This window comes from Aotus nancymaae, unplaced genomic scaffold (assembly GCF_030222135.1).
Source record: "Aotus nancymaae isolate 86718 unplaced genomic scaffold, 86718_ANA_hifiasm-v0.15.2.pri h1tg000029l, whole genome shotgun sequence".
Classification (NCBI taxonomy): Eukaryota; Metazoa; Chordata; class Mammalia; order Primates; family Aotidae; genus Aotus; species Aotus nancymaae.
The window spans coordinates 53,251,580-53,268,818 of NW_026988442.1; the positions used below are offsets into that span (position 1 = coordinate 53,251,580).

Genomic DNA, 17,239 nt, shown 5'->3' on the forward strand with positions numbered 1-17,239 from the left:
AACTTACACTTTGATATGGCAGACTTAATTAATGCCACTGAAATTTAAGGGACTCCATGGGGATTACAAAACACACCATTCTGTACTAATTGTCCTATTTATCTTTGTTAGGCAGCCACCTCTCCTCAACAACCAAGAGAAAGATAAAGATCACTCTGCTGCAGCTTCCACCAACATTACGGCTATCTTCAGGCAAGACTATGCACCCACAGACATGAACTGTACCTCCTACCCAGACACCTAACATAAATGAAAACATACCCTGTTTCTTAATTTCAGGTGAAACTGAAACGTCTAGTCCTGTATTTGCAGGCCATAAATCTTATAATTTTGGTCCCCCATGCAGACTGAAGGTGCCGAATCAGAGAGCTCAGGTCTCAGGAGCGAGCACACACGCAAACTTCAGGCCACTCTAGCAAGACCAATCGCTGCATTTGAAATTTAGCTCAGCCCACAGCCAAGCATAAGAAGGCTTCCTTTCGCCAAGAAAGGTGGCCAATTCTGCCTTGAGCAAGGGGAGAAAAGTTAACAATGGGAACTATTTATAACCTTTCTTTGCCTAATAAAAATCCCAAATTTTCCCCCGCTCCCACACCAGGAAGAGTCCTAATCCCTATACAGAACCCTCAACGATACTCCCAGCCAGGGAGGAAGAGGTTACATAATGGAGTCTAGGCCAGCCAAAATGCCAGAGGCATAACTGACCAGAGCTACAAACGCTTTGGTGGGTGGAGATGAAGGGAAAGGGTAGGTAGCAGGCTTAATCCGAGTCGAGCAGACAGCTTGGACATTTGATGACTGATATTCACTACAGAGAGATAGATTTTTACTTTCAAGACAAAAAGGAGGAAGAGAACAGACAGCCCGCCCACGTGAATGTACAACCAAGAGAGGCCTCATGTACCAGCAGCTGGCTGTCCTAACCAGACAGCACTGTGGACTCTCCACCTTCACTAGCAACACTCAGTGTGCACAAATCCTCAACCAAACAATGAGTGCCTGGACAGAAAGGAAGAGGGCGGGATTTCTCATGCCGGGACACCTGCAATAGCACCTCTTGCCTGCCCAGAGTGCCCAGTACCCCACACCATCTCTTCCCCGTGTCCCAAACTCCCCTTCCCTTCCCAATTTTCAGCTTCTGCTGATCCTTCCTCATGGCTCATTTTTAGCTGTATTTTTACCACCACTCCACTATATTGTGTTCCATGTCCTTCTTATTACCCACTCCCTGCCATACAGCACCAGCAACACAAAAGGCACACACAGGGATTAAAACATAAAGGGGCTGTATCTCTCATCATCCACAATTAGGCAGAGGAGGGTGCCAGGTATGCCAAAGTAAAAATATGGCCGAGTTCTCTCTCCCAAGCTCTCTTTCAGCATTGCTACATAAACTTGTGTCCACACTGAGGATAAAGCAATCCCCTTTACCTACAATATTCCCAGACCCAAGTTTCTGCAGGAAAACAGGGTGGAAATTCAAAACACCCAAGTTAAATGCACGAAAGATGAGTTGAGGACTCCCCAGAAAGGAACAAAAAGATAAATTCTTGAATTGATGTTTTAAAATAAACAACTATGAATAATTAAATGCTACAAATTTGTAATGTCACACATATTTCCAGGTATAATATATACATATGAAGTTTTTAAATGTTTCCATCAATTTGGATTTTTTTTTCTCCTACTTCAACATCCCCTAAAGAAAAACTTTAGATGTTAAAAAAAGCAGCCTTCAAAAGACACGAAATGCTTTTATTTAAAAGCTAGCAATTATATGCTTCTTCCAGTTAAAGTTTCAGCTTTTCAGCCAAAGCCTGTTGTTGACTTTTCTCAAGCAGTAGAATATTAACAAAACAAAATACTGGAAGCAATCTACTGGCTTCCTATCCTCCAAGACCTGGTAGGTCAGATTTCAGAGGAAACAAGACTCAACCCTTAACAATGTATACGTACCCACTTAACTACTTCTACACTGGGCATATAATTCCAAGAATTTGCATCAGCTAAACAGATTTCTGTAACTGCCGAAGGGGAAAAAACCTCCCAAATACATTCTCGGCAAAGCAGTACTGTGAGGGGCACTCAAGTTTCATTCAGAAATGAAGTGTCGTGGTATAAAATCTTTGGTGGGGGGAAGGAAATCACTGAAAACATATTCTTACCATGCTCATCAGGCTCTGTTGGCTTGGATACTTCTCTGAATGGCATTATAACTGCATCTCCAGGCACTCTGGGACTTTCCACATACTTGGGCTTCCTGCCGGGACCTGCAGTGGGAAAGATCTGAGTGTGGCTAATTTTTTCCAGATACAAACAAAGGCTTGGAATGTGCAGTGTGTGTCCTTACCAGGACCCAAATATGCCTAGAGGAAGAGCCAGTCTCTTCCCCTCCCTTACACACACACACACACACACACACACACACACAGAGAGAGAGAGAGAGAGAGAGAGAGAGAGAGAGAGAGAGAGAGAGAGAGAGAGAGAGAGAGTCATTTCAGTACAGACAAGGGAACGTACAGTCTGGGCTGCCAAAGAAGAAAAGGGTAAGCTCAGATTTGCGAATGTAAACCCTAACAAAAACAAAAGCTGCTCTCTTGTTGTGAAGTCACTATAGCTGTCTTTGCTGGTCAAATGGGTGATTCTGACGTGTTCAAACCTGGGTGGCTTATGATGAAGGACTTTATAATTTTCCTCTAACTGGAACAAGGATGGGACAAAGACAATTTGGTTGCTTGGTATCTCTAAAGTCAGGAGGCAAGGATTACAAACAGCTGGCCTGTAACAGCAACACCCTCTGTGCACCAGCCGCAAGAATGCAGGCATCTTATCTGGCTGGTGACGCACAGTAACTGTGTGGAGCACAGCAGCCAGCCAGCCAGCAAGGGGGTCAGACACACAAGAGACCCACAGGCTTATCTCCCACCTCCTGTCCCTGTAGCCCCGACTTATCATCAGAAAATCCGGAATTCTTAGTAAGACTGGATGGAACCCTCACATACAATGATGCAGCCGTTCTGGAAAACAGTTTGGCAGTTGTTCAAAAGGTTAAGTAAAGAGTTACTACATGGTCGTGCAATTCTACTCCTATGGGAATGTATGTTCACACAAAAAAACTTGTACACAAATGCTCACAGTAACACCATTTATACTAGCCAAAGGTACATCAAATGGTGACAACAAATTGTGCTTTGCCCATACAATGGAGTATTATTGGGTTGCAGAAAGGACTGAAGTACTGATTCATGCTACAACATGGATGAAGCTTGAAAACATTCTGCTAAGTGAAAGAAGCCAGTCACGGGATCTACATGATTCCATTCATATGTCATGCCCAGAAGAGGGAAATCTTTCAGAAAGTATGAATGGTTGCCAGGGCTGGGGGTTATGCAGGCTATGCAGGCCTGTGGGGTAATGGTAAGGGATATGTGGCTTCTTTCTAAAGTGAACAAATGTTCTAAAATTAGGTTGTAGGGATGGTTGTACAACTCTATGAATGTATTTTAAACTACTCTATTGTATGCTTTAAATGGGTGAACTGTATGGATGTGGATTATACCTAAAAATAACTGCATTAAAAAAAAAATTAAAGGGGGTAGATCCAAGATGGCCGAATAGAACAGCTCTGGAGTGCAGTTCCCAGCGAGAACAACACAGAGGGTGAGTGATCACTGCATTTCCAAACAAGTTATTACTGCCCACAGACCAGGAGATTCCCAGGCTGAAAAGCGCCATGAGTTTCCAGCATGGCGCAGCGGGTCTCTGCACAAAAACTCACACAAATCTGTGCTACTGTTTCAATTGGCGCCTGGGAGACAGAGTCGCCCATTCAACTGAAAAAAAGGGGGCTGAAACAGGGAGCCAGGTGATCTGGCTCGGCAGGTCCCACCCCCACAAAGACCAGCAATCTGAAACTCTCTGGATTGAGAGTTTCACAGCAAGCGCAGCCGGACCTGGTACGGTCCAGCTCTGTGGTTGGAAGGGCGTCCGCCACTACTGAGGGAGTCCGCCACTACTGACGCAAGCAGCCATTACGGAGGCAGTTCTAACTATACCTCTATAAACAAAACTGCAAGGAAGTTCACACAGTTGGGCAGAGCCCACAGCAGCTCAGCAACGCCTCTGCTGGCAGACTGTAACTAGGCTACCTCCTCACTGGGCAGGGCATCTCTGCAAAAAGGCAGCAGAATGACAGGAACTTACAAATAAAGCCCCACCTTCCCAGGACAGAGCACCTGGGAAAAAAGGCGGTTATGAGTCTTGCTGCAGCAGACTTAAATGTACCTGCCCAGCAGCTCTGAACGAAACAATGGAGCTCACAGCTCAGCACTTGAGCTCCTATAAGGGACAGTCTCTTCAAGCAGCTCCCCAACCCCTGTATATCCAAAGAGACACCTCATAAAGGAGACCTCAGGCTAACATCTGATGGGTATCCTTCTGGGATGAAGATAACAGAAGAAACTGGTAGCAACCCTTACTGTTCTGCAGGTGCTGCAGGTGATCCCCAGACAAGCAGGGTCTGGAGTGAACCTTCAGCAGTCCTACACCAGAGGGGTCTGAATGTTAGAAGGAAAACTAAAAAACAGAAATAACTTCATCATCAACAAAAAGGATGTCCACTCAGACCCCATTCGAAAGTCACCAACTACAAAGACCACAGGTAGATAAATCCACAAAGATGGGAAGAAACCAGTGCAAAAAAGGATGAAACATCCAAAACCATAATGCCTCTCCTCCCCCAAGGTATCACAACTCCTCACCAGTAAGGGAACAAAGCTGGAACGAGAATGAGTCTGATGAATTGACAGAAACAGGCTTCAGAAAGTGGGTAATAACAAATTTCTCAGAGCTAAAAGAAAATGTTCTAATGCAATGCAAAGAACCTTGAAAAAAGGTTTGACGAAATGCTAATGAGAATAGACAGCTTAGAGAAGAATATAAATGACTTGATGGAGCTGAAAAACACAGCACGAGAACTTCGAGAAGCAAATACAAGTTTCAATAGCCGAATCGACCAAGCAGAAGAAAGGATATCAGAGATTGAAGATCAACTCAATGAAATAAAACGAGAAGACAAGATTACAGAAAAAAAGAGTGAAAAGAAATGAACAAAGCCTCCAAGAAGTATGAGATTATGTGAAAAGACCTAATCTATGTTTGATAGATGTACCTGAAAGTGATGGAGAGAATGAATCCAAACTGGAAAACACTCTTCAGGATATTATCCAGGAGAACTTCCACAACCTAGCAAGGCAGGCCAATATTCAAGTCCAGGAAATACAGAGAACACCACAAAGATATTTCTCAAGAACAGCAACCCCAAGGCACATAATTGTCAGATTCAAATGAAGGAAAAAATGCTAAGGGCAGCCAGAGAGAAAGGTCGGGTTACCCACAAAGGGAAGCCCATCAGACTCACAGCAGATCTCTCAACAGAAACCCTACAAGCCAGAAGACAGTGGGGGCCAATATTCAACACCTTAAAGAAAAGAACTTCAACCTAGAATTTCATATTCAGCCAAACTAAGTTTCATAAGCGAAGGAGAAATAAAATCCTTTAGAAACAAGCAATTGCTGAGAGATTTCGAACAAGCAATTGCGGAGAGATTTCATCACCACCAAGCCTGCCTTACAAGAGCTCCTGAAAGAAGCACTAAACACAGAAAGGAACAAGTAGTACCAGCTATTCCAAAAACGTACCAAATGGTAAAGAGCATTGATACAATGAAGAAACTGTGTTAACTAACAGGCAAAACCACCAGCTAGCATCAAAATGGCAGGATCAAATTCACATATAACAACATTAACCTTAAATGTAAATGGGCTAAATGCCCCCAATCAAATGACACAGACTGGCAAATTGGATAAAAAGTCAAAACTCATCGGTGTGCCGTATCTGGAAAACCCATCTCACAGGCAAGGACACACATAGGCTCAAAATAAAGGGATGGAGGAAGATTTGCCAAGCAAATGGAGAGCAAAAAAAAGTAGGAGTTGCAATCCTAGTCTCTGATAAAATATACTTTAAACTAACAAAGATCAAAAGAGACAAAGAAGGGGATTACATAATGGTAAAAGGATCAATGCAACAAGAAGAGCTAATAATCCTAAATATATACACACCCAATACAGGAGCACCCAGATACATAAAGCAAGCTCTTAATGACTTACAAAGAGACTTAGACTCCCACACAATAATAGTGGGAGACTAACACTCCACCGTCAATATTAGCAGATCAATGAGACAGAAAATTAACAAGGATACCCAGGACTTGAACTCAGATCTGGACCAAGCAAACCTAAGAGACGTCTACAGAACTTTCCACCCCAAATCCACAGAATATACATTCTTCTTAGCACCACATCACACCTACTCTAAAACTGATCACATAATTGGAAGTAAATCACTCCTCAGCAAATGCAAAAGACCGGAAATCATAACAGTTTCTCAGACCACAGTGCAATCAAATTAGAACTCAGGATTAGGAAACTAACTTAGAAATGCACAATTTCATGGAAACTGAACAACTGGCTTTTGAATGTTGACTGGATAAACAATGAAATGAAGGCAGAAATAAAGATATTCTTCAATGAGAACGAAGACACAACATACCAGAATCTCTGGGACACATTTAAAGCAATGTCTAGAGGAAAATTTATAGCAATAAATGCCCACATGAGAAGCAAGGAAAGATCTAAAATTGACACCCTATCATCAAAATTGAAAGAGCTAGATAAGCAAGATCCAAAAAACTCAAAAGCTAGCAGAAGACAAGAAATAACTAAGATCACAGCAGAACTAGAGGAGATAGAGACACAAAAAATCCTTCAAAAAAAAAAAAAATCAGCAAATCCAGGAGCTGGTTTTTTGAAAAGATCAACAAAATACATAGACCACTAGCCAGATTAATAAAAAAGAAAAGAGAGAAGAAGCAAACAGATGCAATAAAAAACGATAAAGGGGATATCATCACTGATTCCACAGAAATAGAAACTACCATCAGAGATTACTACAAACAACTCTATGCACATAAACCAGTAAACCTGGAAGAAATGGATAAATTCCTGGACACTTGCACCCTCCCTAGCCTAAAGCAGGAAGAAGTTGAAACCCTGAATAGATCAATAACAAGGGCTGAAGTTGAGGCAGCAATTAATAGCCTCCCAACCATAAAAAGCCCAGGTCCAGATGGGTTCACAGCTGAATTCTACCAGACATATAAAGAAGAGCTGGTACCACTCCTTCTGAAATTATGCCAAACAATCCAAAAAGAGGGAATCCTTCCCAAATCATTTGATGAGACCAACATCATCCTGATACCAAAACCCACAGAGACTCAACAACAACAAAAAACTTCAGGCCAATGTCCATGATGAACATAAATGCAAAAATATTCAATAAAATACTGGCAAACTGATTGCAACAGCACATCAGAAATAGGCTTCATCCCGGGGACGCAAGGCTGGTTCAACATACGCAAGTCTATAAACATAATTCACCACATAAACAGAACCAAAGACAAAAACCACATGATTATCTCAATAGATGCAGACAGAGAAGGCCTTCAACAAAATTCAACAGCCCTTTATGATAAAAACTCTCAATAAACTAGATATCGATGGAAAGTATCTCAAAATAATAAAAGCTATTTATGACAAACCCATAGCCAATATCATACTGAAGGGGCAAAATCTGGAAACATTTCCTTTGAAATCTGGCACTAGACAAGGATGCCCTCTCTCACCACTCCTATTCAATATGGTATTGGAAGTTCTAGCCAGAACAATCAGGCAAGAAAAAGAAATAAAGGGTATTCAGTTAAGAAAGGAAGAAGTCAAATTGTCTCTATTTGCAGACGACGTGATTATATATTTAGAAGACCCCATTGTCTCAGCCCAAAACCTCCTGAAACTGATAAGCAACTTCAGCAAAGTCTCAGGATACAAAATCAATGTGCAGAAATCACAAGCATGCCTATACACCAATAATAGACTTAAAGAGAGCCAAATCAAGAACAAACTGCCATTCACAATTGCTACAAAGAGAATAAAAATACCTAGGAATACAGCTAACAAAGGATGTCAAGGACCTCTTCGAGGAGAACTACAAACCACTGCTCAAGGAAATAAGAGAGGACACAAACAGATGGCAAAACAGTCCATGCTCATGGTTAGGAAGAATCAATATCATGAAAATGGACATACTCCCCAAAGTAATTTATAGATTCAAGGCTATCCCCATCAAACTACCTATGACCCTCTTCACAGAAATGGAAAAAAAACACCTTAAACTTCATATGGAACCAAAAGAGAGCCCACATAGCCAAGACAATTCTAAGCAAAAAGAACAAAGCTGGAGGCATCACACTACCCGACTTCAAACTATACTACAAGGCTACAGTAATCAAAACAGAATGGTACTGGTATTAAAACAGACATATAGACCAAAGGAACAGAACAGAGGCCTCTGAGTCAACACCACACATCTACAACCATCTGATCTTTGACAAACCTGACAAAAACAAGCAATGGGGAAAAGATTCCCTGTTTAATAAATGGTGTTGGGAAAACTGGCTAGCCCTGGCTTGCAGAAAGCGGAAACTGGACCCCTTCCTGACACCGTATACTAAAAGTAACTCCAGATGGATTAAAGACTTAAACATAAGACATAACACCATAAAAACTCTAGAAAACCTAGGCAAAACCATTCAGGACATAGGCATAGGCAAGGACTTCATGACTAAAACACCAAAAGCATTGGTAACAAAAGCCAAAATAGACAAATGGGATCGAATTAAACTCCAGGGCTTCTGTACAGCAAAAGAAACAATCATTAGAGTGAACCAGCAACCAACAGAAGGGGAAAAAATTTTTGCCATCTACCCATCTGACAAAGGGCTAATATCCAGAATCTACAAACAACTAAAACAGATTTACAAGAAAAAAACAAACCCATTCAAAAGTGGGCAAAGGACATGAACAGACACTTTTCAAAAGAAGACATTTCTGAAGCCAACAAACATATGAAAAAATGATCATCATCACTGGTCTTTAGAGAAATGCAAATCAAAACCACAATGAGATACTATTTCATACCAGTTAGATGGCAATCATTAAAAAATCTGGAGACAACAGATGTTGGAGATGATGTGGAGAAATAGGAACACTCTTACACAGTTGGTGGGAGTGTAAATTAGTTCAACCATTGTGGAAGACAGTGTGGCAATTTCTCAAGGATCTAGAAATAGAAATTCCATTTGATCCAGCAATCCCATTACTGGGTATATACCCAAGGAAATATAAATCATTCTAGTATAAAGACACATGCACACATATGTTCATTGCAGCCCTGTTTACAGTAGCAAAGACCTGGAACCAACCCAAATGCCCATCAGTGATAGACTGGATAAAGAAAATGTGGCACATATACACCATGGAATACTATGCAGCCACAAAAAATGATGAGTTCGTGTCCTTTGTAGGGACTTGGATGAATCTGGAAACCTTCATTCTTAGCAAACTGACACAAGAACAGAAAACCAAACACTGCATGTTCTCACTCATAGGCGGGTGTTATACAATGAGAACACGTGGACTCAAGGAAAGAAGCATCACACACTGGGGGCAGTTGTGGGGGGCTAGGGGAGGGACAGCAGTGGGTGGGAAGGGTGGGGAGGGATAGCATGGGTAGAAATGCCAGATTCAGTATGCACCTATGCAACAACCCTGCATGTCCTTCACATGTACCCCAGAATCTAAAGTAAAATAAAAATAAATAAAATTTTAAAAAATTAAAAAGCTAGATGCAGTGGCTCACACCTGTAGTTCTAGCACTTAGGGAGGCCAATGCAGAAGGATCACTTAAGACCAGGAATTTGAGACCAGCCTGGGCAACACAGTGAAGACCCTGTCTCTATAAAAAATAAACAAAATTAGTTGGGTGTAGTGGTATGCGTCTATAGTCCCAGATACTCAGGAGGCTGACGTGGGAGGATCACTTGAGCCCAGGAGGTAAAGGCTGCAGGGAGCTGAGATCACATTACTGCATTCTAGCCTGGGTGACAGGGTAAGATCCGGTCTCAAAAAAAAAAAAAAGAAAAGAAAAGAAAAGAAAATACTGCCTATTCTGTTACATTTTGGTCCAAAATCATCCCCTTGATTCTTATTTTCCTTGGTTGCCTTAAAGTGGCTTTTAGCAAGACCACAGAGATAGGAAACATTTTACATCAGGAAGAGAAGGGCTGGTGGAGGACACGCAGGCAGGAGTCTACAACTCTCCCCTCTTCTGAGCCCTGAGCCATAGCCCTGACAGTCCCAGGGCCCCAGTTCTGCCACTGCATCATGATGGGGTGATGCACACAGACCATCCTTCGGTCTCAAACACCTTCTGCATCTAAGAAATTCTGTTCAAAATATGTTTTATGGTGAGAGATGCTGCCATCTAAAGGCATATTGTAAAAGCAATTACACTATAAAAATAATCCAATTCCTAGCCAGCTACATGGATGTACTACATCTTAAACTAGACTGTTATCAAATAAGCTAATAGTATTTTACAAATAAGAATGGTATTTCAAACCTTAGGAACTATGGTTTTTAAATGATTTGTGTAGTATTTAATGGCTGTCTGCATAATTTAACCGTGTGATAAAGGGACTTTTAAGAAGATTAAAATGGAATGGTTACAGGGAGAAGGAAACATATAATTGCAATCTAAGTGTGGGACGTAGGCTATTCAACAGTATCCAGACTTTACAATATATATATATCCACATATAAATACGCATGGGAAAAAGACTTGTGGGGGTTTGGAGGTGGAGCTAAACTATTTGCTGTGTAAGAGACATAAACTAGAAAGAAGGGCCTGAATAGGACAGATACAAATGGAACCAATTAGCTGAGCATGGTGGCGTTTGCCTGTAGTCCCAGCTACTCAGGAGGCTGAGGCAGGAGGGTCTCGTGAGCTGAGGAGTTGGAGGCTGCAGTAAGCCGTGATTGCAAAACTGCACTTCAGCCAAGGTGACAGAGCAAGACCCCATCTCAAAGAAAAAAAAAAAAAAAAAAGAGGAACCAGAACAAAGACAAGAACCCATATACATTTTTGGTTTCCCACCTACTCCCTAGGTTAAAATGGACTGCTGACATCTTTTCCCTTCATCTGCCCTCATCCCTTTAAAGGACCTAGGGAGGTAAAGTTCTTTGTTATTATTTCCTGATGATGTGCCCAATGAGCAGGCATGGACACTGCTCAAGAGGTGCCTGTACTTCTGCTCCCCTTAACTCTTCAGGGTACAGTAACAGCAAATCTAAAGAGATCTATTTCCAAGCTCCAATCTACCTACCAAATAGAGTCCTTCAAAATTATTCTCTAATAGTAAGCACTTTCTTAAAATGTGGACTATTTCATGAGTGTACAATGGTTATTGTAAATGACTGGATCCTGGAACCCAGTGTCACCCAGAGCCTTCAGAAAGCATCCATGTGCCTGCCTGTTTAACTGCCTTCAAACGGTTCTATTCAGATGCAACCCCAAACTCTAAAAAGACTCAACCCTGAAAAGCCAAGATGTTCAACACAGGGGATTCACAAGTTGGGTGGACCTAGGTTCAAATACTATACCCAGGCCTGGTATGGTGCCTCATGCCTGTAATCCCAGCACTTTTGGAGGCCGAGGTGGATAGACTGGCTGAGCTCACGAGTTCGAGACCAATTTGGGCAACATAGCAAAACCCCATCTCTACTTAAAAAAAAAAAAAAAAAAATCAGCTGGGCATGGTGGCATGTGCCTGTAGTCCCAGCTACTCCAGAGGCTGAGGCACGAGAATCGCTTGAACCAGGGAGACCGAGGTTGCAGTGAGCTGAGATCACACCACTGCACTACAGCCTGGGCGACAAAGTAAGACTCTGTCTAAAAAAAAACAAACAAGCAAAACTGTACCCCTCCCTCCCTCCTCATGTCCTCTAACTCAGGCCTTACTATGTCCCAGACTCTAAAGGTAAGTGAGTGAGCCTCTTGCTACAAGGGAAAATCCATACAAAAAGACCAGGCCCACCTGGTTCCCAGGCACAGTAAATCACAGTAATGTCACATACAAAAGGAGACCTAGAATATACCAAAGCAAGTAAAACATGCATTTCATGTCACACAAGGCGAAGCACGCACATACATTAATTCACTCATTCCTAATAACTCTGGGAGAAAAGTACAATTTTCCCCATTTTCAGGTCAGGAAACTGAGGTTCAAATAAGTTGTTCTTATCTGAACACAGCCCACACATGGCAAATAGGAAGGAATTCACATCCTGGTCTATGCAGTTTTGAAGCCCAAGCACTGAATCGCCATTCAGCACTTACAAAGCTATGAAATCTGGAATAAACATGCAATCTAGAAAAAGCCCAGGTGCTGGCTTCCACCATCTAGTCATCAGCCTCCATGGATGCTGGCTGCATAGGCAGCAAATCTTTTATTCATTCTACTTGTCTCTGATCTTCCCTAACTTTTACTAGCTGAAATATTAAGTGAATATAAACAAATGTTCTCCTCCATGATTCTTGCATTTAAATTGCTTTTCACAAACAGCTGGACCTCGAATGCTGTAAAACAAGATAAATTTATAGCCATAGGTTTCATAGTCCCCCACAATCACTCATTACAGAATTTGTGCATACTTTGCATTAAACAGAGCAGATGATACGTGTTTGCCTCCACTCCCTCTCAAAACACCATTAAAGTTGCAGTAAAAAGACTAAAGAGGGACTAGTGGGGAAAGGAGAAGGCTACAGGCCAGACACCAAGCCTCTGAAGGTAAGAAACAGACTGCCATGGAACAAGCAGAGCAGAAAGGTTAGTGTTGGTGGGGGAGTGGGGACGGCGGTGATGAGGGCTCAGCCCAGGCAAGAGCCTTGGGGGCAGCAGACCTGTCGGAAGGCAGGCGGCAGGTGACATCCAATAGTGTGGCTGGTTGGAAACTATTTAAGGGAAAGTAAGACCCCCCCTCACCCCAGAATTTCTTCTTAAGCCTGGAGCATCCCCTCCCCTCCCTCATCCTGGAGACCAAGTTTTTTCTCTGGAAAGGCTCAATTCTAAGACCATGGAGAGAGATTCAACAGCTAAACTCATGACTGTTTTCTTTTCATGTTTTTATAAACTTGTAACTGCTAAGGAAAAAGCAGATTAAGAAAAATTCCACACACAGACTGATGGGCCCCAGATATATCTTCCCACCTCTAACCCCCAGCTATGAGATCTGACAGCCAACCTTATGGGCAACGGCAGGAAGAGACAGGGGGATTCATCTCTGGGGAAGCTCATCAAGAGAAAAAAAACCTAAAAATAATCATAATTGGGGACCCCCTTCCCCCAAGAAATGGAAGACCCCTGACCATGATGCTGCAGAACAGCTTGCCCTCAACGTACCCCTTTCAATCAGCCGGTAGCACCTTATACACAATGAGGAGCCAAGGACCATCAGGTAGGTGAGGAAAGACCTACTCTAAAAGACAGCGACTGACACAGGTTGAGAAAGGAACTCTGAGCTGGGCACGGCGGTGCATGCCTGTTGTCCCAGCTACTTCGGAGGACTGCTTGAGCCCAGGAGTTCCAGGCTACAATGATCTATGATTGTGCCAACCCTGTGTCTTTAAAAGACAAACAAACTGAGGAATGAGAGGAAAGAAGAAGCGCCCTACAGAAAAAAAAAGCAATACTGCCTCTGTTACACAAAAGGATACTGTGACAAGGGACACTTGGAGCCCGTGATGTGGGCAGCTAGGCAGTCTGGAGCTGCAGAATGAGAACTGCAGGCCACATGATCAGGAGCCATCACAGTCACCAAGTGCCGAACTCACATGACCACCTATTAAACCACAATGACACTAATCACTGTGCCATCTATATGGAACACTCCCCAACATGAAGCAGCCACAGTCCCTGTCAACAGAGATCCAGACTGAAAAATCCATCTCCCCAAATTTCTACTCAGGGAAAACTACTGCCTAGCGCCTTTCCACTCACCAAGCATAAGTTACTTTTCATTTCCCCCCTTTACTTAAACCGAGAGCTATAAGGTTAATCCCCTCAAATTAACCAGAACGTAATACTATATAATATTAGCCAGAAAGCATGATATTCCAGCCAATGGGTACGCTTTAAGGCAGGAGGCTCTTAAAAACAAGACAAGACTTGTCTGTGGATAAAAACAAACAACAACAACAGGAAAGACCGTCAGGCATTAGCTGACAACCAGCTCCTCTAGGAGCCAACATGTATCCAGGGCTTGGCTCCCAGCCCCACGCCCTCCCAGGCACTGATATCTTGCCTTGGCTTTTCCAGCTGTAATGTGCACAGGCTTCAAATGCAGATTCTGACATTCAAGGTGTGAGCTGGGACCACAGACCACACTTCGGTAGCACAAACAGCGTCTCTAGGGAAGCCCACTGCTTACCACCCACTCCAGTCAGGTCCAAGTGGGGTGCAGTGGCTGTAGGTGGAGCACCTATGTGTTCAGTTTACAAGATTTAAGATAAATGGGCATTATCCTCGATCATAAACTAAAGCTACCACATCTGAACTCACGATCCCTCTCATTCCAATTTCCCCAAGCCGCCGCCCCTCCCCTCACATTCTCCACTATGTGATACAGGGGAAGGCAGATCTCAGAGTTATAAAGGACCCTTAAAATTAAAAACAACAAAGTGCCAAAAATAAGTTCAACAGCCATAAACTCACAGGCACCAAGTATACAGCTTGCAAAAGAAAAAAAAAACAAGCCAGCACCTGTCAGCTTCTTTCACTGCAGGGCCTGTGTCAGTCTGGACGGATGCAGCCTGAACCCTCCCTTCGTCACTCCACTCTGCAGCCCTGAAGGTACAGCACTCTCCCCATTCAGAATTCTGCCTTTACATAAATCTCCAAATAAACTTTCCCAGCGGCCAGTTTTCCTACTCCTTTTGACATTTTAATCACACAGCTGACTATTTTGCTGCTTAGAAACTGCCACATAGCAAGTATTTTTTTTAAAGGGATGGTAGAAATAAACCAAACCCAGCTTTATCTCCAGGCAGTGAAAGAGAGAAGGGCAGGGGTTACTTTTCATTTCTGAGTGTTTCAGTTAAAAATAATTATATATTTATATGAAAGCAATATTTGGGACACACAACACCTGAGGCCACTTATTGCATCTAAAATAGATCTTACATTTTTCATGACATGTGGAGACTGTGAAAAGGGACACTGCATGTTATCAATCATTTAAGGGATTTTTTAAGCATCCTTAACTTTCACAGTAAAGGTTCCTGCCAATTTTATCTGATCTAGGTTTTCATTCCACATTGGGAAATTTCACAAGATGAGGAAAATAAAGTGATAAGAGAATATTATGGGGGGCAGGGGGACCTTTTGTCACTATGGCAAATGTCATTAAATAGGCAATTCCTGGTTGGGTGTGGTGGCTCATGCCTGTAATTCCAGCACTTTGGGGGGCCAAGGTGGGCATATCACCTTAAGTTGGGAGTTTGAGACCAGCCTGACCAACATGGAGAAACTCCATCTCTACTAAAAATACATAATCAGCTAGGTGTGGTGGCGCATGCCTGTAATCCCCAGCTTCTCAGGAGGCTGAGGGAGGAGAATCACTGGAACACGGGAGGCGGATATTTGTGGTGATTGGAGATGGTGCCATTGCACAACAAGAGCAAAACTCCGTCTCAAAAAAAAAAAAAAAAGGAAAAAAAGGCCAGGCATGGTGGCTAATGCCTCTAATCTCAGCACTTTGGGAGGCCAAGGCAGGTGGATCACAAGGTCAGGAGTTCAAGTCCAGCCTGGCCAACGTGGTGAAACCCAGTCTCTACTAAAAATACAAAAATTAGCCAGGGATGGTGGCACACACCTGTAATCCCAGCTACTTGGGAGGCTGAGGCAGGAGAATCACTTGAACCTGGGAGGCGGAGGTGGCAGTGAGCCAAGATTGCACCACTGCGCTCCAGCCTGGGCAACAAGAGTGAAACTCCATCTCAAAAACAAAGAGAAAACCAATTCCTAATGGCAAACTGTGATAAACTATCAGATGAGTCTTGAATTTTAAGAAACAAGACATCCGACAGAGATTCTAAAGTCTGACCCCTCCTCCTCTAGTACCCCTGCCCCCGAAAGAGTGCTTGGTAGGAGAGGAGAATGAGACAACATGCATTTAGGGACTGAAAAAAGACAACTTGGCCTACTCAAGATTGTGGCATGAAAGGAGTCTTTGTAACAGGAACATGGGCTGGTTCCCCGTGGTTTTGTCCCTTGCTAGAGTTGAGGCAGGGCTGGGGGACAGAGGGCACTGCCCAAAGACACCATCTATACAGGGTAAGAGCCTCTTGGGAGGAGTCACTCTGAGGGAAGGAGCCAGACAATGAATTGACCCAGGTGGAAAACCTTGGCCAAAGAGGAGGGCAATTTCAAATACAGCCTGGCATCTATCCCTTGGATTTCTCCCATGACAGACAGAAGGGAATTAAATAATCTAAACTGCTGAGAGCTCTCCTCCAGAGAATGACAAAAGGCAGCAACATCACCCTCCCCCACCCACTGCTGCAACTCCTGGGGTACAGGTTGTGAAGGACAAGGCACCTGGAAAGAGAAGTGCATCAGCTGTCCCAGCAGACACCCCACCCTCTGGGTACTTCCAGAAGCGTCCAGGAACACTTTTACAAGGGCCTGGGGCCTTGTATTAAAAGGCAGCGGCAACAGATCAGTGCAATTTGAGTTACTACTACTGGGACCTCATCCTAAGCCAAAGACAGGTGAGATCTAGGGAAATTCAGACTGCAATTCGAGGGAAGAAAAAACAGAAGGCAAGTGAAAAAAAAAGTGTCACCTGCTGACGGTGAAGAGAATACAAAAGTTACCTGATACCGTTCTTAATAAGCCTCCTTTTATTTCAAATACTTTATGTTCAGGGATCCACTGGGAAAGGGTGGACAGCCTTTATTCATTTCTACAACGATTAAGACATTGTGAGGATGTAAATGTTCACAATCTAGTAGGCAAACAGTGTATCAAAATAGAACCATACTCCTTTTCAAATTGAATTTTAAGTTCCAGGATACATGTGCGAAATGTGCAGGTTTGTTACATAGGTAAACCTGTGTATGGTGGTTTGCTGCGCCTATCAACTCATCACCTAGGTACTAAGCCCTGCATGCATTAGCTACTTATCCTGATGCTCTCCCACTCTGCATCCTAGACAGGCCCCA

At 43.0% G+C, this 17,239-nt stretch overlaps 1 protein-coding gene across 10 annotated transcripts in view; it reads right to left on the reverse strand.

Moving 5' to 3' along the window:
• The window catches only part of TANC1 (tetratricopeptide repeat, ankyrin repeat and coiled-coil containing 1), a 251,585-nt gene that overhangs the window by 91,731 nt on the left and 142,615 nt on the right, over nt 1–17,239 (reverse strand). For 8 of the 10 annotated variants that reach the window (XM_021665895.2, XM_064382718.1, XM_064382725.1 and 5 more), the window contains one exon: nt 2,166–2,270. The exons of the other annotated variants lie outside the window; for them this stretch is intronic. In XM_021665895.2, coding sequence (XP_021521570.2) covers nt 2,166–2,270 — 105 coding nt within the window. The remainder of the gene's footprint in view (nt 1–2,165; nt 2,271–17,239) is intronic. 10 annotated transcript variants of the gene reach the window in all.